This window comes from Perissodus microlepis, chromosome 18 (genome assembly GCF_051167445.1).
Source record: "Perissodus microlepis isolate ML-2025 ecotype Zambia chromosome 18, ASM5116744v1, whole genome shotgun sequence".
Classification (NCBI taxonomy): Eukaryota; Metazoa; Chordata; class Actinopteri; order Cichliformes; family Cichlidae; genus Perissodus; species Perissodus microlepis.
Window position 1 is genome coordinate 5,257,596 of NC_140478.1, and position 21,107 is coordinate 5,278,702.

The 21,107-nt window shown below is 42.3% G+C and overlaps 1 protein-coding gene across 3 annotated transcripts in view; it reads left to right on the forward strand.

The window, feature by feature from the left end:
- The window catches only part of chd7 (chromodomain helicase DNA binding protein 7), a 70,468-nt gene that overhangs the window by 22,779 nt on the left and 26,582 nt on the right, over window positions 1–21,107 (forward strand). For all 3 annotated transcript variants that reach the window (XM_084913637.1, XM_084913638.1, XM_084913639.1), the window contains exons 4-12: window positions 4,562–5,025; window positions 14,025–14,166; window positions 15,075–15,206; window positions 15,814–15,879; window positions 16,875–16,930; window positions 17,709–17,823; window positions 18,132–18,215; window positions 18,306–18,443; window positions 20,150–20,271. In XM_084913637.1, coding sequence (XP_084769763.1) covers window positions 4,562–5,025; window positions 14,025–14,166; window positions 15,075–15,206; window positions 15,814–15,879; window positions 16,875–16,930; window positions 17,709–17,823; window positions 18,132–18,215; window positions 18,306–18,443; window positions 20,150–20,271 — 1,319 coding nt within the window. The remainder of the gene's footprint in view (window positions 1–4,561; window positions 5,026–14,024; window positions 14,167–15,074; window positions 15,207–15,813; window positions 15,880–16,874; window positions 16,931–17,708; window positions 17,824–18,131; window positions 18,216–18,305; window positions 18,444–20,149; window positions 20,272–21,107) is intronic.

The following is a 21,107-nucleotide window of genomic DNA, read 5'->3' on the forward strand; positions in this document are numbered from 1 at the left end:
TGCCAGGTCCTAGGAGGTTAAGAAGGATGTGTCTTTTTAGAGGCATTGACACCATCTTAGCCACAGTCACCTTGTCCCAAAAGGTGACAATTCAGGCTGAGAGTTGCTAACATTTGCAAATTTTTACATTATAGTCTAGTGCAGGGGTGGGCAATCTCAGTCCATGAGGGCCGGTGTCTCTGCAGGTTTTAGATCTCACCTTGGGTCAACACACCTGAATCACATGATTAGTTCGTTACCAGGCCTCTGGAGAACTTCAATTAGATATGATTAGGGCTGAGCTATATGGCCTAAAATCCATATTGTGGTATAATTTAAAACATGCTCCGGTGCGCCTTATGTATGAATTCTGGTTGTGCTTACTGACCTTGAAACGATTTTATGTGGTGCACGGCGCTCAAAAATCTGTCAAAATGTTTTAGTATGACTTTGGTAAGCTACGAAGCCGCACCGCTTGATGGATTGTTGGAGCATTGCGGCTACTGTAGTCAGGAGCCTCGCGGAGTAATCTGAGTGCAAAACTGGTGCAAAAAAGTGAAACGAACACTGTGGCATCACTGAGAGTTAAAAACTGCCTAAATTTGTTCATCTTTAATAAAATGATCAGTGTTGCTGCTTTACCAGGTGTAACAATTAAGTTTAACATCCAGACATCCATGAAAACAGAATTTATTAAATTTAACAGAGTTAATAGTTAGCAGGAAGTTAGCTCGCTAGTTTCCACCTAAACATGACATACCATGTTCTGACTGAGAGATTTCTGAAAAATTCAAACGTACAGCTCTGCTATCACTTCCAACATAAATGAAGACCGAAAATAAAGAGCAGTGACTTTTGTAGGGTTACTGAAGTTGGACTAGCTGGTATATAATGATGTGCTACGTAATCGCTAGCGACACAGCTATGTTAGCATAAGCTGAAGGATGAACGCTAACTTTTTTCCACTTGATAAAAGTTAACGTGAGAGTTCCCGATGGTTAGGGACAAATGCAATCGCATGGCAGGATGCTGTAAACGGACCAAACTTCAGTCAGGAGAACAACTGAGATAATCCATCCACAATACGAGGTTAGTCATTAATACACTGCAACAACATGGGAATAGAGCAGCTGCCGGAGAATTCAACATTAATGAGTCAGTGGTACGGAAGTGGAGGAAGCGCAGTTTTTGGCTTTCCTCATATTCCAAAACATGCTTTGTCTCTTCGCTATTACTGTCGCCCGGCATAATTTGCAGATGATATTGCTTGCAGCTGCTGCGATGCTTTCGACCAAAACGTGCGCAGCTTGATGACACCATCAACATGCGCTATCGCGGTGGAGCGGTATAGTCTAAATCTCTACCATTGGCCAAATTCATATTGTTTCTACCGTATACCGTTTATACCGCCCAATCCTAGATATGATATAGAGATATAGATACAGATATAATTAGAATGTGAATCCTTTCTCCCCTTTTTAACCAGTTGGGCCGATTCTCTTGAGTTAATCAGGTGAATCTGGGATTTGTTCAGAAATTTACATTTTAATAAAGATTCTCAGATTCTAAAAAGTTAACCTCATACCCAGTACATTAAGCTTACGCAACCATTTCTGTGTGAGAACTAACTGATCAAAGCTTGTGCTTCAATGTTGCTCTAATAATTATCAGAATATAATCACTGTGATTAAATTTTGATCTTGTAATTTCTGTTTTAAACCATAGTCACAAAACGTGACAAATGTTGGACACTGTTCAGTTTTCTTCTGATATTTTGACTTATTACTGACGAGTTGTCAATGAGGTCAATTAGAACAAAGTTGGCTTAATGGAGAATGAGCTTAAACTGTTTTAGATGGAGGATAAATGGAGGGGCTGCACCACATCCCAGTATATTATAACCGATTTTCCAGGATTCTTTCAGTTGTTAATCAAATGTGTAGTCTGCCACAGTGTGATAAAGATTTTGAACTGTGAATCAAGAAGTGCAGCTTTAGTGGAGTCAAACAATAAAAACATGGAGCAAGATGTGAGCGTAATAGGTGTATATTAAGTGCTTCTGCCTGGTTGATTTAACCATGGCACTATTCTCTCCTCTCACTCACCTTCATCCTCACACTCTCCCCTCCTGTCCTCCCCTCTGTTCGCTGAGAGCTGACACTTGACGCTCTTCACCCACTGAATCCGTTACATTAGCCATGCAGCTCTTCTGTTGGTGGTCTTTTAAGGATTTTTTTCCCCCCTTTTATGAAATCCAATTATTGGGAATGATATTACAATCTGTTTTGGAAGTGAATGGAGATCATGTCTCAGAAAAGAACAATAAAACGTTCCATTGTTGATGGAAACACCAGTACCTGTGGAAATGGCAGAGAGCTGAATTCACCCTGCAGAACGCCAAACCTGACGCAGCACTCGAACATGTGTGTTTGTGTACACACTGTGTGTGTCTCCATTGTCATTCCTGTGATTGATTATCTAGGAAGCTTGGCAGGAGGACAGATTTATCTCTTGGCACCACATCCCCCCTCGCCATCTCTCCCTCTTTCTCTCTATCCCTCACTCCCCTCCTGTTTGTGTGCCTAAAAGGCTCAGTTTACGTGTGTGTCAGCAGGTGTTTGTGTGCATGTGTGTAGAGGTTTGTGTGATGTGACCTTGCAGTAGTTGGGTCTGTGTGTGTGTCCCTGCACACACATATTTGCATTCTCCTGATGGAAGTGGACTTGCAGTGATAGCAAGCACTTCCTCCTCCAAGTGAACAAGCTGTGTGTGTGCGCTGCTGAGGCATTTTGCTGTAAACTTGCTGATGCTCATACACTTCATTGAAACACACACAACTGCACACATGTGTTACACATGCACGCACAAACACACACTCTCAAAGGCTTGGTCTCTTGCTCTCATATGACACACACACACACGCTCCCTCGCTGCGCCTTTTTGAAGTATGGAGATAATTTATTCGTGTCATGATGCCTGATTTCCCATCTGCTACTGGGACCCTGAGCAGCTGGAGGGAGAGAAAGGGGGGAGGGATGGAAGAGAGAGGGAGAAAGAGGAGAGGCAGTTGGAAAGGCTCCCAACAGCTGGTAACCAGTTTCCTGTCACAGAAAGCTTACTTGGGAGCAAAGAAGAGGTGGCGGTGGTGGTGGAGGGGAGAAGGAGCAAGGAGATGGGATTTAGTCTGCTGGAGAGAGGAGGAAAGATGAAGTGTCAGCCAGTTTGTTTACTAAGGTTAGGCTGCTGGAGTCGAGGCAGGAGGGGGGCGGAAGCTGCAGCAACAGGGAGTTGAAGGGAGGGAGGAGGTGGCAGCCGTGTTCATGGATGGATGATTGAGTCCCTTCTCCCCCTCTGCTCTGGTCTGCCATTACTGACAGATTCATACCCCACCCTGCAGAATTTATATCAGTATTGATTGACAGGTGAACCAGCAGTGAAGCCAGTCCACATTTGAGATTATTCGTTTTAGAGTTTAAATGATTAGTAGATTAATAATCAGTAATCCAAAAGTAATAAGTTGGTTAATTAAACTGATAAGGTTGATTAACCACTGAGGTCATTTTAAACAAAAAAACAAAGAAATTCTTTCATTTGAGAATTTACAATTTTATATCTTTGTCTGCAGGCAGAACAAGATCATATGGTAGAGTAATCAGTGTTTGAGCCCCAGTTTTGTTTTGTTTTTGTTTTTCTGCTTCTGTGGTATATTTATGCTGTAGTTAGATTTGAACTCTGAAACACTGCACTGATGTGGTACACCTTTTTGTTATTAGCCTGTTCAGGTACTCCTGTGTATTTCTGGGTACTTTTTTGCCACAGTTTTTGAATGAATCAGTGAGAAAATAATAATCATAGCCTCAATAAAAGATCCCTCACATGTCAGCAAATTGAGATTGTTGGAATAAATGGTAAATGGACTGATTGTTATATAGCGCTTTTCTTCTCTCCTGGAGCATTCGAAGCACTTTATTGCCTCATTCACACAAACACTTTGTTCTATTAAGTGCTTCCTATCTGTTAATCACACACATTCTTACTCCGATGGATGCATTGGAGAGCAACTTGGAGTTGGTATCTTGCCAATGATATTTGGCATGCAGACTGGAGCAGCCAGGGATCGAACCACCAACCTTCCTAATCAGTAGATGAACTGCTCTACTTCCTGAGAGCATCCCAATATATGTAAATATATTTGAGGGAATGACCAGAGGTAGGGAGAGCAACAGTAAGACCTCAGCAGAGAACAGGCATCAATAATAACTGATAAGACACTAAACCAGATGCAGCATGAAAGCGGAAGACTGGGTGGAGGTGGACTGTAAAGCTGCTTGTAGATGCACAGAAAATGGGGCCCTGCTAAGGCAACATAAATGGCACACTCTATATAACATTGCATACATCTTGTTTGCATTGAGATCAGCTGATCTCCTGGCAGCGGCGTTGCACCATTCCTGGACTGTCTAAATTAATGCTATGTTCAGTTTCTGTGGAATTTGTTATAGTAAATGTATGTATTATTCTGTCAGTGCCTCTAATTTTTAATTGACGAGTAACTTGCATGTCTTTCTCCTTCCTCTGTTAGCATTCCCCCACGGACCCATCAGGTGATGTTTTGATAGCGGTTCCTGACAGGCCAACAGTTGGTGCCGGTGCCCCCGGTCAGCCTATCAGCACAGAGAAGCCCAACGACCAGGAGACCAAGCCAAAAAAGAAGAAGAAGAAGAAGGCAAAAGTAGTGGATGGAGAGGAAGAAGGTACAGGGAAGAAAGCGGGAGAAGGCGGAGAGGAAGACGTAAAGTCTGAATTTCCAGGAACAGGAAGTGATGGTGGTGAACACATTACTGGCACAGAACTTGTAGAGGGAAGTTCACCACCGGTGGAAGAGAAGAAAAAGCGGAAAAAGAAACCAAAGGAGAAGACTGAGGGCAAGGAGCCCAAAGAGCCCAAGACCCTGAAGACGCCCAAAACACCCAAGACCCCCAAAGAGCCCAAGGAGAAGAAGGCCAAGAGCTCCACACCCAAGCCCAAGACTCCCAAAAAAACCAGGTAGGACTAATGCACTATTACGGTCACTGTGTGTGTCATAGTTGGTGTTGAGTGGGACGTCACTGTAGTAAACCAGATTAAAGTGTCAGCTAACAGGTGAAAGGGCTTATTTCTCATCAGCTGTACAGAGCTCATGTCCAGAGCGTCCCAACGGTGCATTTGGCACCATTAACCACTAAGTGGAACTGTGAAGATTTCAGTTCCACATGAAAACAGAAACGGATCAATCTGTGGAGGGTAGCTCGGGCAGTCTCGGGTCATGTGGGTAACATTTCAAGTGCTGAAGTTCAGCATGCTGGAGATATCTCGATTTTAATGTCAAATGCTGAAGCTGTCTTGAGTGTAGATGCACAAAAATAGTATGTGCAGATACACACAGACACCTCTAGGCCCATCATGGGCAAGCACGGGGAACCAAAAGGGTCACAACTCCTGAGCAGTGAGCCGCTGCACACTGTGTACAAGTGTGAGTTAGTGATCAAAGGCCTGCTAACAGGCACATCTGAGGATCAGTTGCATTTACCGCTACATATTAAAACAGAGTCAGGCTTCGTTTTTAAACAAAGAGGAGCAAAGCCAAGAACTCGTTTTTGGTTTTTAGTTGAAAGTCTCTGAAGAACAACACGAATAACATTTTTATTTATGTTATTAATAAAAATTAAACTGCCACCGTTTTTAACATTCAGTATCACGCATTTAATTCTGGAGGAAGAGTGAGGTCCTGTTTAAACTTCCTGTACAAGGTTATAGATGAGTAACTTCCAGCACCTATCAGCGATTGCCGATATCACCTTCAGTTCACTTTGTTTACTCTGTAGTCTTATCCGTGCCTTTTCACACCCTTCCTCTCTCATTTATCACATCCCCTTTTTCACCTCCCCTAAGAAATACACATTTAAACAGCTGTTTTTCTGAATCGGTGGCTACTCTTTCCCTTGGTTTCTTCCAGTCAGTCAGAGAGCCTTCCTAGGCAAGAAGAGCTCAGGGTGTTTGCGTATGAGAGTATCAGCAGCGGTTTCATTGTGAAGGTGGAAACTCGATCGGTCTGAGGAATGTGTCAGGATGGCCCCCCATTTCTCTCTCCTTCTCCCGTAGTCCGTGGCCCATCTCTCTCTTTCCTCTTGGAGCCTTTTATCCCAAGGAAGAGGGAGGGCCAAAGCAGCAAGTGGGGTCAACACTGGGGGAGGTGTGTGTGCATGCACCGGCCACTGGAAAAGAGTTTGGGCGTGTGGAAAGAGGGGGGAGGCAGCTGGAGCGAGTGTGTGTAATGTGGGGGTGGTGGGCAGTGTGTGTGTGCGAATGCATGTGTTGGGGGAGGGGCCATTGCTAATCTTTGTGGCAGAAAATTGCGTCTAATGGTAATGAAGGCCATGCTGCTGACCAATCCACACCCTGAGCTCAACACTGTGTGAGTGTGAGGGCAGTGGGAAATGTGGGGGTGAGGAGTCCATTCTCAACTCTTTGTGTGTGTGTGTGTGTGTGTGTGTGTGTGTGTGTTGGTAAACTAGCTCTTATCTGTTGTCAGGCTTTCCTCCATCTTGAGTGGCGGCCTGGAGCTCCCAGGTTAATTTAGCATAATAATGGCTGCCGGCCATTCACTGCTGCTCTAAAATGGTGGACCTCTGCAATCACCCAACTATCTTCTGTTTTATTCTTTCTTCTCGTTTCCCTTCTCCTCCCTCCAGTCCCACCCCTTCCTGACAAAGAGGAGTGTATCCTTTCATCTTTTCCTCTTCACTGCCCTCCCCTTGTTCCCCCTTCCTTTGTCTTTCTAATTTAAGCCGAGGACTGAGGAGTGAAGTTTTGAGCACATGAGCAAGGCAACAGTAAATCTCCATATTTTGGGGAGAAGTTTGTCATTGCTTTCATTAAGTTGAGCTCTTCACAAGTCATGGTTTCTTACAAACCATGACTTGTGAACATGGTTTTTGCAACTCAAAGTGTCTATTAGAAAATTTGTATTATGAATTCCTGAAAGAAATGGGTCTTGCTGACTAGATGCTGGTCCTGTAGGTGCTTTTCCGAAAGCAAGCACTTCTTCCTTTGGTCTGAAAAGAATGATACCTTCATTTGCATGTTACCTTTATGCAGTTATTACCCAACTCCTACTGCATTTCTTATCAGTGAAATACGTCTTGTACATGTATTTTTTCCGGTGCTTGTATATGTCGTCCTTCTGCTGCGTCTAAGGCTATACGAAAACTTGTGGGCGCATGCTGCCCCCTTCAGTTATCAAAGACTGGCTGATACAGCGGTATCAGGCAGCGTATTTAAAAAAGAAAAAGTAAAAATAGTACCTTTTTATGTTTTACTGATTGAAAGGTATTGTAAGCATTAGTTCTGGTGACATCCCTAGAATCCTTCAAATAGAATTTTGCGCCACCTGAGTGGTAAGCTAAGGTTAGCCAGCTCGCTGCCAGCTGTGGATAAAATCATATCTACAATTATCTAATCACCTGGGGCTTGCTGGCTTGCTGTCAGTTGTTTTGAAATTACTTTAAAAGTTAATGCTATGAGTTAACTGTCACTAGTTACCCACAGCAAAATGTAACTAGCCATCTGGGGTGGGTGAGTGGGCCGTCAGTGGATTGATCCTCATCAGTCAGATTGATCTGAGTGTGAGTGGATTTGAAGAATGAGACTTGTACAAGAAAGAGCTTTGAGTGCTTAAATTGAGTGGAAAAGCAATATACACCACTCCATTTACCATTCACCTAACCATATCTTGTCTGCTAAGGTTATCTCCAGCAAAACTGCCTGCCTGTTTATTTCAACAGACGTATTAGAATTTTTAACAATCAGTAAATTATTTAACGATGAGGAGCAAAGATGTGTAACAAGGCTTTCTGTAGTAGTTATTGGATCAGCCAGCTGGCTGTAATGTAAGTATATAGCTTGTATTGATTGTCACTGAGGAGTTTTACACTGGTCTCTCACTTGTTGTATCACAGTTGTATCTATATGACAAGTAGATACAACTGTGCAACATACCATTAAAATTAATGGTATGTTTTTAATTGCAATCTAATCTTAAGGCTTTTATAAATTTGAGCTTTCATTTTTTTTGTGTGTTGTCTTTTTCAAGGGGCTGGAATTCCTTTCCAAATCTGATGAAATGTACCCATTAGTGCTAAACTTTTTGATCTAAAGCCAACTTTGACAAGGCTCTGCAAGGGCGACTAGCACATATGTTCCGTTACATTTTGGGGGGATTTATGTGAGATTTCCACCAGTGGGTGGAGAAATAATCTTCAAAGCTCAAGGGTTTTTCTTGTGGCCCATACCATACTACAGTATGTTTTCTCTCTGTGTGTGTATTTGCATCTCCTTACGAACAAATAAACCACCACAGGAGCAGACTGAAGTCTTTGCTTAATCAGTGTAACCAAGATGTTCCGCTGTGCTGTTTAACCCTTTGAACACAAGCTGTTTTCATTTGGTTCTTGCTCTTTTATTTACAGGTTTGTGGCATTGTCACAAGCTGTGCCTATACGTTAGGCTCATGATGCTTGCCAGCATCTTACATTGATGGATAGATACTAGGTTGTAGGCTAAATTGAGTTTAGTTAGGCAAGTTTTATCCTGTATTAGATGATTGCAGTACCTGTTGACACAAGTTTTTTTTTTTTTTTTTTTTTTTTTTTTTTTTTGCTGGATATCTTGATGGTTATTCAGTTTTTAACACCGGAGAGCATGAATAAGTTCCTCCAATTGCAGCTGTTTTGCTTGAAAAGGTTAAAAATTTGCCCCACAAATTTGTGCAGGCCAACTGGATCCTAATGAGCAGACAAAATAAATGAAAATTGAAGATGGTCTCAGCTGTTCAGGACGGTCTGAGTGTGTGCTTATGTGAGCGAAGCCGGGAGAATCAGGTGGTTTACTCGTCCAGTCAGCTCACTCCTCTCCTTTGACCTTGCCTTGTCTCTCCATCCTCTTTTTCCCTCACTCGCATGCGCTCCCTCTCTGAGGAAGTACATCTATAAATAACACAGCTCTCAGCGCCACACCCTTCCCTCGATGTGTGTGCATATATGCGTGTACGTGTGCATGCACAAGGGTGATTTGTTTGCTGTACACACAAAGAAGGCAGACATGCATGCAGACACCTTGTGTGCAAATACAGCACTTTCTGAACACACACAGAAGCGTATGTGCGGTGCCTTCTGGACTTTTTGTGTGGATCTGTGTATGGGGGTTCAGTGGTATGACTCATCACAGCAGCAGGTGTCTGTTCCACTCCGCCCTTGTTCTTCAGTTTCGTTTTGTATCCCAATATTTTACTCCACTGCTCTGCTTCCTGTCTTTCCTTTATCCCGGTCTGAAAGGAGCATCTCAGCTCCTCACTGACACACACAGCAGGTTACTTCAGTGAAGGAGTGCATAAGTGAATTACCACATTATTTACAAAAACAAAACACTAACAGTGTTTTACGTTACTTTTATTAAGTAAACCTAAAATGATGGACGACATTGCAGTCTATTAATGTAATCTTCAGGTGACTACAATTTGTGCAGTGTTGTAAGCATAGATAGGGCTGATGAACTTGGTTAGGCCAAGTTTGAATGTGAACTCTTCAGTGATAATCTGTTGTGAATCAGGCCCAAAACAATGGTGGTTGTTGCCATTTGTTCCCATGCTTTGTCTCCATTGGCCCATGGTAACAGCACATCATACAAACAAGTCTGCTGCCACAACTACTTCTTTGTTGCAATCCCAAACAATTTGTTTTATATTGTATTTTCTTTCTTTTGTTTTTTGTTTTGTTTTGTTTTTTTGGTTTGTTTGTTTTTGTTTTCAGCAAATTAACAGTGTAATTTCATGCTTCATTCTTCTCGGTTAGCCAGTAGACACAGCTCATAGCAGCAGTCCCATTATGAGATTTGTGGCACTGTTGGTCTTATCACAGGCTGTCGTTGGTGGAGCCCTGACCAAATACATCACCACAGTTCTTTCATGTTGGTTTTATTTGCTTTGAAAAAAAAAAAAAGCAAGTAGCCTCATCGACAGAGCACATCTTGCCTACTTAACTTGTTGTTTGTTTTGTTACATTTTGTAACATTTTTATACAAAAAATACATTTTGTATAAAATATATTCCACATTATGGGGACGACAAAACCATTGTGGGTACCTGAAATGGAAATTAAAAAAATGAGGAAAGTGGTAAATGAAAACAGAATTGATATTGTTGGCTTAAAAATTACTCAAATAACTCTAGATAAAATATTGGAAGTGCCTGAAGTTCTAGTCTTTGTTACTTCCAGATGGATGTGAGGCTCTCCGATTCATATTTGACTTGTAATGTCTCTTCTGAATATCCTGAACGTTTCCCCTGATGAATGGCCTCCATATTGTAATAATTGAAGATACTAACTTTCATAACTAATAAAACACATTTCAAACAAAATGAACTAAAAACCACTTTTGCAACTAACTGCGCTAATACCGAAGTGAAAACAAAAACTAAAAAAAAAATACAAAACTATTAATAACTGCCCTCGGTTTCAGTGTCAGATCTAATTATTGCTCACTTGAGGCTTCAAAATGCCAAAGCCTAGGCCTGATGGCCATGTATTCCTTCCTGTTATACTTTGTTTTGGATTTTTTGTTTTTTTGGAGTCGGCGTACTTGGTGCGTTGCAACTTCCTCTTGCTAACCAGTGAATGACGTAACCGTGGCTGCGTGAATCTTTTATGTTAGGTTTATGCTGTAATAGGCGGCTTAGGTCAAGTTCCTTAAAGAGATGAGTTGATAACAGAGTGTCTTGTTTGCAGCCAGCGGGAGCAGGCAGGGATATAGAAGCAAGAAAAGAATCTACACTATCTTACAAGATTTGTTTGACTCATTTATTCCTTTTTAGGAACTTGATGGGTTTTGTTATGTAAACACAGTTGTAGCGATGTCATAATGCATTCAAGTATATGCTTGCACCACAGGCATACTGGAATAGTAGAGTACACTATATTCTAAAGTCACATTTTCAGGTAAACATTTGTTTCAAGCAAAAGTTGCTTTAGCCCTTTTATAAAGTAAATGTTGATATATATTTTTTTGCTAATTAAACTGGACAGAAAATCAGATTTTTAGAAGAGTGTTGAAACGATGAAAGACGATGGATTGAGCATGAAGAGCTGCAGAGAGGTGAGGGTGCGATTAAGAAGTGGGGCCGTGACGAAGCTAGGAGGAAGAGAGAGAAGGCAGCCAAGTGGAGAAGTGTGTTTGTGTGCGTGCTTGTGTGTGTGGCCAGATGGCTCCAGCGTGTGGCGACCAGCCAGAGGAACAGGTGCAGGTCACATGACCAGCCGTTACCACGGAGATGGTGATTGCTCTTGGCGTGAGGATGAAAGGAGAAGGGCCCCAGGGACAGAGAGGGGGTGAGAGATGTAGAGGGAGGGTGAGTGAGCGAGCAGGAGGGAAGGAGGGAGAGAGGCACCAAGCAGGAAAGGGGACGAGCGACACAGGCACGGAGCAGAGAAAGGAGATCGGCCATACACTACAGGGAGCAACACAAATGGTTATGTTCTGTTTCATAGTAGGTTAGTTAGTGGAACAAATTGCTGTTGCCTGATGGCCTGACATAACTTTTACTCTGAAATAAATCAACATGTTATAAAGTGGAGTGTAAAGCTTGGTTTAGATAGCCAGTTTGATTGTGGATCCAGTTCCATGTTTGCAAATTAGCTGGATTTGCTAATCCCCACTGCCAGCTAATCACTTATGAAACCTTTTAACAGTACTTTTTTTGTCTTTTATCAACATGCAGTGTCCTTAGCCTTCAAATTTTTGCCAGCATTGACTTTTTATTTAAAATCACGGATTCCATCTGTAACCAGTTATTTCAAAAGTAACTTTTATGTAACAACATATTTAAAAAAAACAACTATCCACTGCAAAGTTCTCTTTGCAGGCACGTGTCAGCCACTTTGTCATAGAATACCATTGTACATTTCTATTGCTGCAGATTGTAACTTGTGGGTCAAGTCTTCCAGTAACTGTTAATTGAAGCTTTATGCAGTATTTCTGATTGTTTGCTCTATATAAGCCATGCAGTGTCTCAAAGGTGAGGTCTCAAGTGAGGTGATGAAAGCAATCTAAGAAGATAACGTTGTTCACTCTGTGTTTATCGTGAAAAGTATAAAATTATGCACCTACAAAGAATCAGGTAATCCTGATCCTGTTTGAAACAAGTATGAATGATACCTCCTAGGTTTCTAGCAAATAAAGTTGCTGTAGTTTTGTTTGTTTGTTTTTTCGGACTGTTTCAAAACCCACAAATATTCAACCCTAAGTCAGTCGTGGGACCATTTTCCTTCCAAAGTACTACTGAAGACCTAAATTATTGCTTGCAATTTTCATGCAAAAATAAATGGCACACTCTTGCTGCCTACAAATTAGTTTTTTGTAATATGATGGATTCAGATGAAACTAGGTTTTCTCACAACTGATAAAATCCAAAAATGCAGAATGATGCAGAAGCCTGGCGAGCGACAAAAAGTTTAAAATACTTTGACCCTGTACTCAAAGTATTGTTAGATCATGTCGGAGTTACATTACCAAACTTATGTGTGTGTTGTGTTACAGACATTTGTTCATAGTTTCAGATGCTCAAACAGTATTTCAACTTTGAGTGTTGTCTCACTTTTAGACTTTTCTCCCATTCAATAAACTAGTAAAGTAGTTGCCAGGAAAACACCATCACTGGGTAGTGTACATCAATGTTTATTACACAGCTTCAAAGTATTTCCAACTTTGTGTCACTCAACAGCCATTTGCATCAGTGTGCGTCTTTGCATTTTATCAACTATGAGGAGAAAATGCATTTTGTTTTATCTGAACCCTCCATTAGGATTCCACAGTGGGTGTAAAAGTGAAATCTGTGGTGATGCTTTAGGTTACATTAACACAAAAACTATGTGATCATGACCAGAGTTGCTTTGTGTTTCTGAGTGTTTTTGGTGCGCACAGCTGTAAAACATAAGGTGTGATACTGTTTTCTCAGTATTCTGCTGTCATCTGATTTTTAGATTGCAGGTGCAGAGTAGTTAAAGGCTAATAAGCTTGGACTGGTTTGAAAGATTGGGCTTTTCGTTGTCAGATTTTCAGAATACATCTAGTTTTGAAACTGAAACCCAGAAAGGAGAAAAAAAAAAAGCATTTTAACATTTGAAAATTAACTAGTCAGTAGTGTGACCCCTGCCTCAGCATGACCTCTCCAGTGTTGTACAAGGTCTCCGTACCTGCTAAAATAAAACAGTTTACTGGGCTCAGCTCAACAGCCTCCAGGCTCTGTTGAAGAAAGGACAACTTTTTGGGGGTGTTGGATGGGATGCCCGCATATCTTATGTGAATTCATAGTCTTTGGCACTTTAGAGATGAATGGTTCAAACAGAGGTGTCACTCAACCTGCATCGTACAAACATCTGCCGTTTGGAAGGAGTAGAAATGCGAGGCTGCGTGCCAGACAGAAGAAGGATGCCGAGTGTCCTCTCACCTCTGTGGTGTGAATGCACACAAGCTCTCAGACGGAGCCAGCTCCTCTTTCTTTCCATGCCATAGATTGGAAGAAGCCTGGGGGCCCCTCAGCCCCTCCCCCTTCCTCTCACAGGCCTTGCTCTCCCCCTCCCTTTCTCTTTCTGTCTGCCTGTCTCTCTCTCTCTCCCTCCCTCCCTCCCTCCTTGTGGGTCTTTCTTTCTGCCCTCCACCCCACCCCCTCTCTTTCTTGCTCCCTCTCTCCCTGTGCCTCCATGCAGTCTTTCATCACATTAACCCCCTGTGTGCCAGAGCCTGAGGCACACTAATGATTTCTAAATGGGTAAATCAAACATGGCGATTGCCTTGGGACAGACAGGGGCGCACACATGTAAAAGAGGTAGTACTTTGAATAATGGCTTTATTTTGTGGTTAGACACTTTTTTCTTTTTTCGTTTTTTTTTGATGAGCTCATTCTAACTTGTTTTTTTTCTTTCTCTCTCTCTTCTTTCCATTGTATCCTGTAACAGTAAAAAAGTGGAGTCAGAGGGTGGGGCCAGTGCTGCTAAGAAGGATTCAAAGAGAAAGAGAGAGTTCTCGGTCAACGATGATGCTGAGGTGAAGTCTCCACCTCTGTCTCCACCTGAGGAAGAGGATGATGATGGCGTACAGGTATGAAAAGGAAAGCTGTCGTAGAAAGTTTTGCAATGCCATAAAAGCAGGACTAAAACACATGTACAGAGTAATTTAAAAAAGCAGGAGGTCATGAAAACCTTTGCAGATCTGTGTCACGGCCTGTAGAGATAGACGGCACTGAGCCAGCAGGCGTCTGCTGTTTGTGTTGTAAACCAGCCATGTTGACAGACCAAGCAGATAAGCCCTCCTGTCAAGTTGACATCATGCATCATCAGCAACTTTTCAGCTGCTGCATTCATTATTTTTTTTTTTTTTAATTTTACATTTCGAGTGTGGTGTAGTTTCTCTACCAGGCTGCAGAGAATAGTTGAAAATATACTTTTAAGTACTGGTTTAGAATTTGGAACGTGTCCATGAACCCATGAACAGATTCATGAAATTATGTGCAGATATAATTATGTGGATCTTGAAGAGAGTAGCATCTGGCTATTAGCTGTATGAAGAGTTGTGGCTCTAATTCAAACAGGAAAGCACTTTAGCAGCTGTATGTCCCCTTAAACATGTCCTCTCCAGGCTGCTACCCTAGTTTGTTTTCACGCTCTTATGTTGAAACATTCTGAGCCCCTTTAATTGTAAAGGTTTTGGTTTTGCCAAAATTCTGTCGGTTACGACTGTGCAGAAATTGATAGACTGCTGCAACAACACTACTAGCTCTGTAGCCGCCATTTTTACTTCCGTAAACACGCGTTGTGTGTGACGTCTTCTTTTGCGCATGTGGGCTGCTTTGAGAGCCGTGAACCATTCACCCTAGAGTGCGTTTGCTGTCACATTTTATTTGTAGTGTGAACAAACAGACAAAAAAAAATCAGATTTGATCAAAAATAGCATTAAGACCTCCAGTGTGAACGTAGCCTAAATGTTCTTACTCTCCCTCTGTTTATCAGAAGCGTCGGTCTAGCCGTCAGGTGAAGAGGAAGAGGTACACAGAGGATCTCGAGTTCAGGATCTCAGAAGACGATGACAGCGGGGACGACTCGCCATCGCCAAAGTCTCCATCGTCCTCATCGCAGCAACAGGTGCAGCCAAGATTTCAGTTTTTGGTTTGTCTTCAGTGAACCACTTGTCAGAAGCTAAATGACGCGATTGAATGATGCTGTTTGTCATATTTGCCCGTTTGGAATAACATGTGTAAGGCTGCATTTGAACATTGATGTACTGAAATGTGGAACGAAGCTGGCAAGAGACACATGAAGTGAAATCATTGTAATCAAGTTGTTGACAATGTCCATGTACTTATGTTACCATAAGTGGAGTGATGAATATATTAAGAGTGAGCTTTGCATTCATCTCGAATCATTTGATTGGTTTGCAGCTAGTTCAACAACTACAGCAAATATAGGAAATAAACGTTGTTGAAGCAGGCAGTTAGGAGGAAATGCATCCAAATTGACAACGCTTTGCTGTCAGCTTCCTTCATGTTGTGTTGGATTGCAACCAGTGCACCCCTGCTAACATGTGGTGTAGTAAATGCACAGCATTGAACGTAACAGATTGGCCTGATGTAACTAATACCCAAGCTAGATTTTTAATATTTTTTTAATCCAGATCAGACCAGTATCCAATCCAGACATCACATGAAACAATCCAGCACGGTGAATTAATTTGCTTGTTTTGTGTTTCCAGGATGTGGCTGAAGCTGAAGGACCAGTTGTAGAGAAGATCATGGGCATGCGCGCCTCCAAAAAACAAGTGAGCTGCACAGATCCACACCCTAATGACACTAACACAATACACAGATCCACAGGGTGGCCAGAGTCGTGGTTTGCGTCATGTGATTAGCCTTCCCACAGTTGACATAAGCACATTACACATACATACGTTGCTTATGCAGCATGTTTTCACTTGGAAAGCAGATTCCTTATATTTCAGCATGTGTATGCTCTGAGCTCTGTGTGTGCCTGCGATTGACTGTGTGTAGGTGTCGGCCTTGCTTTGTTTTCTACGCCTTGTCTAAAGAGAGATCATCCCTGAGCCAACACAGGCGCACACACACAATCGCCAGCCAACTCTCCTTTGCTAGCCAGCTGCCAATGGGTTATCCCCCCCACCCCATCGCCCACCACAACACACTCCCGTGCACAAGCACACTCACACCACTCTTTTTCTCTTGTAGCTCTGTTCAGAGTTGACCTCGGGCTTGGCACACAGCCAAAACCGCAATACTAGCTACACCAGACGCCAAACTAGCGTTTCCTCAGGCAGGGTGTGTGTGTGATTGATGATTCATGGCATTACAGTAGTAGTAGCATGGTAGAGGGTGTGTGTGCAGTAGTAATGGTGAATGAAAGTGGACAGCCTTGCTTGAAAGAGCTACTGTTTTGGTATTTCCCCTTTTTATGCATTTATGAAACAAAACGCTCAGTCACACAGATTTTAGCAGTTGAATGTGTTGAAGTGTTTCCTGTTAAAACCCATTAAAACTTCTTCAACAGCCTTATTTATTTTTGATCAGCATGTTGTAGCCAAAATGTTAAATAGGTGCAAGGCTGCTTACACATTACATGAAGGGCACCCCTTTCTCTCAGTTTGAGACAGTTTACTGTTGAATGACGTGTCAGAGTGAAACTCACATGCAGGCTCCTTCACTACTTCGACCACATGTTGTATAATAATGTTGAGCCACTTCTGCAGCTGCTGTATTTGCTGTGATTATGATCCCTTTTTTGTATTGTTTTTCTTTTCAGCGGGAGTTGGGGGAGGAAGTGGAGGTGGCGGAGTTCTACGTCAAGTTCAAGGGCTTGTGAGTAGTAGCTCGGCTTTTTTTGGTTTTTTGCTCTTTTTCTTTCACATCAGAGCTGCCTCGTTCTTCTTTTTTCTATTTATTTAAAGACCTATTTCAGTGAACACAGGGACATTTTTAAGTATGTGCTCCAGATCCTTTCTCGCATTATTAACACAACTGGTGCAGTTGCATCCTATCACAATGATAAGCACATGGAATGCTTTTCATTCATTAGATACCTGTGTCATTTCTGTCTCTTGCTGTGTGAAACGTAAAAATGCATTTTACAAAAACAATTTAAAGTTGCTTGTTCTCTAAGCAAATTTGACCCCAACATGCAAATAATGTAGTTTTCAGTTTCCCCCCCAGCATTTAACATAAATAAAGTGTGCTTAATTCTTGATTCGCTTCAGCTTTGATTTTAGCAGCTGGCAGTTTAAATAATTAACCCTCCTTTGGACAGGGATACAACTAATACTGGATCAGTTATTTTCTCAATAATAATTAAATCTATGATATGCCGGAAACAATACATTTTTCATGAGTTTGGAGAGCTTCTACTGTCTGATTCAGAGTCCGAAATACTGGAGGTGATGGACTTTACCAGACTTTTGACTAAGCAGTCCAGAACAGAGATACAAATGTCTTTAATCCGTGAGACACAGTTTCTGTAAGAAGTACTCTAGCTGATAGACTTGGAGATCTCCCTACGACATCACATACGATTTTCTTCCTCTAGTTTATAGCATCCAATTCTTTGAAATGACTGATGTGAAATTTATTTTGTGCTTCTCAGTTCATACCTCCACTGTCGCTGGGCTGACCTGGAGGAACTAGAAAAGGACAAGAGGATACACCAGAAGGTCAAGAGGTTTAAGGCCAAGCAACAACTCAACACCTTTATAACTGAGGTAAGACCAAAACGCTGCACCACAAACCAGACCTTCCGCTGCATGGAAGTAACCACTCACAAGGGTCAAGACTTTGGCTCAAAGGAGTGCTTCTGAATGGAATGTGTCAAGAAATGCTTCTGGCTATAAAATTGTTTTTTCCCCAGTGTTTTGCTTTATACAGACACTGACTTGAGTTTCACATAGAGCTGTTAAATAGAAAAGCTGGGCAGATAAAACTAAGAACACATTTCATACAGAGGAGTTTACTCTGCAAGGCCTCATTATTTCATATTCAGTGTATCTTAAAACTCCACTTTTCTCTGCAGATGGATGATGAGCCTTTTAACCCTGACTATGTGGAGGTGGACCGTGTCCTGGACGTTTCAGAGAGCACAGATGAAAATGGAGAGGTGCTTTGATCTCTTTCATTGGGCTTGAGCCTCTCTCTTTTTTTCTCTACACCCACACTCACCAAAGCGCCCTGTGTTTTATGTGTGCAGACGGTGACCTTATATCTGGTGAAGTGGTGCAGTCTGCCTTACGAAGACTCCACCTGGGAGCTGAAGGCCGACATCGACCAGTCCAAGATAGACGAATTTGAGCGCATTGGAGCACGCACGCCCAACACTAAGAGAGTGGTGAGTGGCTGTGCTTTGGGTGCTATCTGTCTCCTAGTCTCCTCCTTATAGGCGTGTTCGTGTTTGTGTGTATTGGCCTGCTGTCTGCTCCTTCCTCTTCCAGATTTACAGCTCCCTTAACTGCTCTCCACAGGGCCACGTTTTTGTGGTCTTACACACTCGCACACATACGCCCTGCTCTTGTGGCCAAGCCAAACCACTAACAGTGTGTTTAATGCTGAACAGAAGCAGCTGACTGGCTGTGGTCTCTCCTTCCATCACTCTTTCCTCAGCCTGCATCCATCTATTTTAACTCCTGCCTACTGTTTCTCCTTAAGGGCCGTGCTAGTAATGCTCCATCATATGGTGGCAGCATTGGGAGGCAGTTTTATTTTTAGCCTCATTCGCAGTGTGGACCAAGGGCCTTTTCCCCAGAGGATGAATTCCATTAATTTAGTTGGTCAAAAAATCCTTAATAACCCAACATCAGTTTCATTTGTAATATGTGGTTTAAAAAGTGAGGCATCCTAAGGCTGCTGACAGAAACCATGTGTGAAAGATATAACCCTTTCATTTATTAAAATGGATCTAGTCTGTCAGTGCAGCGGGGGACTAACACTGTTTTTTTTGTCAGCAAGGTCTCCTGCCAAAAAACCCTGGGTCATCTAGCCAAAAAGTTGAATTAGGTTAAACTTTTCCTGCAATGTGACTTTGTCCTGCAAGCTAATCAAACACGTGTATAGCTCACTCGCTAAAATACCTGCCACCAATGGCTACAACCAGTTGTAAAGTTCTGTATTAAAAGCTGTGCAGTATTATCACATTAATTTGTCCAAGTGTGCATCCTGGATTGTATTTCATTGTCTCAACAGCACTTTAAACAGCACGGTGCTGCTAATGCCTTTAGCTAATTTGGGACTGAAACTTTACTTACCCAGAAAGGGGCGCTGTTTAGTGTAAACACAACTGAAATCAGGGTGTTATGTAACAGAAAACAAACACTGAATGTATTAAAAGAAAAGAAAAGCTTGTCATGCTCATGACCAGTTGTCATGTTTTCCGTACTGGCTGGCTCCTGTCTGGCCATCCATGTTCTTTGGATGGATTAAAGGATCTCCACCTGCAGTTGGATGCCTTCTAAAATCTTGTCATCAGTGAGCCCAAGGGTCCGTGCAGACGTCCGCGTACCTGTAGGCGTTTTTGTTTTTCCATGACCAGCCATACTTGTTCATGGAGACTTGACTTTACAGTGCCAAGTAGCAGACTTGAGTAGATTACAAAGAAGTAAAACTGGAATGACTACTCTGCCATCGTGTCTCCATCTACCTACACAATACAATCAATGCTCAACTCCACCATTTTGGACTGTAGTTGTCATTCTGTTCTGAAGATGCTCTGCATAACTTCAAGACTGCAAAACAGAACAAGGGGCAGTATTGCCTTCAATAGTTCTAGATGCTGGAGTTACACTCCCAGGACGAAGACTCACAGGAGAGGCAGTTGGGTTTTTTTTGTTCAGTTATTTGCCGCAAAGGGTTTGGGCAAAAAAAGTGTTTGCAAAGGAAAACTTGTGAAGGGTGAAAGCTTTTAGTGAGCAAAAGCACCCAGAGCAACACACATATAATCCTAACCCCTCAAACACACAAACAGTATCTACATCTTTATGAAACACTGCAGTCATCAACACTGTTTTTTAATAACCCTATGTGTTTTATTGTTGTGTCCAGGATCGGCCTCCTGCAGCTGACTGGAAAAAGCTGGAGGGCTCCAGGGAATACAGGAACGGCAACGCACTCAGGGAATACCAGCTAGAAGGCCTCAACTGGCTAACTTTCAACTGGTACAACTCGTAAGTCACCATTAATTTCGTTTTCTTTGAATTAGTCTCCTAACTGCTTCTGTCAGTCTGCACATGTGATATCACCTTATTTAATATTCTTAAGTGGGCATTAAAGTGAATATTAAATAGCCCTGTGGTGCACTGCTGTTTAAGCCTTCCCATTGGCGTCATCATCCGTGCCTGAAATGTATGCCCTATCACACCGCCAAAGTGTTCAGGAAGGCAGCTCGACACAAATGGAACTGAAATGACTGTTTTAAACTGGAACTGTTGTGTTTTTCATATTTTTCTGTGGTGCTCAATTCAGGGTTGTTGTTGTTTTTTTGTTTTGTTTTTAATATAGCGCCAAATCACAGCAACAGTTCCCTCAAGGCACTTTATACTTTTAAGCTAAAGACTCTTAAGCTAGAGAGTTCTCAGAACTCTACAGTGTTCTGGAGAAAACCCAGACAAACAATCCCCTATTAGCGAGCGCTTTGCGGTGCTGAGATAGAAGAACTCCCCTCCAGCAGAACCAGGCTCAGGGAGAGGCAGCAATGAGCAGTTGGTTAGGTCAAAGAGAAGAAGAGAGAGAGAGAGCATAGGGAGACAGATGATCACATCAGTGTATGCACACATAATCCCTGTGAGGTGAAAGCTTAGCCTCCAAACTGGTCAGAAAGTTCTGTTCGACACAGTTTTTCCTACTCTAGGCCCTGCACTCGGAAAGAGTAGTTATCCCTAATATGGAGGTCACAGGCACATCAAGAAGGGGAAAAACTGAGGGGCTGGATCAAAGACCAGTATAGCATAAAAGTTGATTATTGTGAACTGTAGAGCACAAGAATAAATACTTTGAGCTAGAA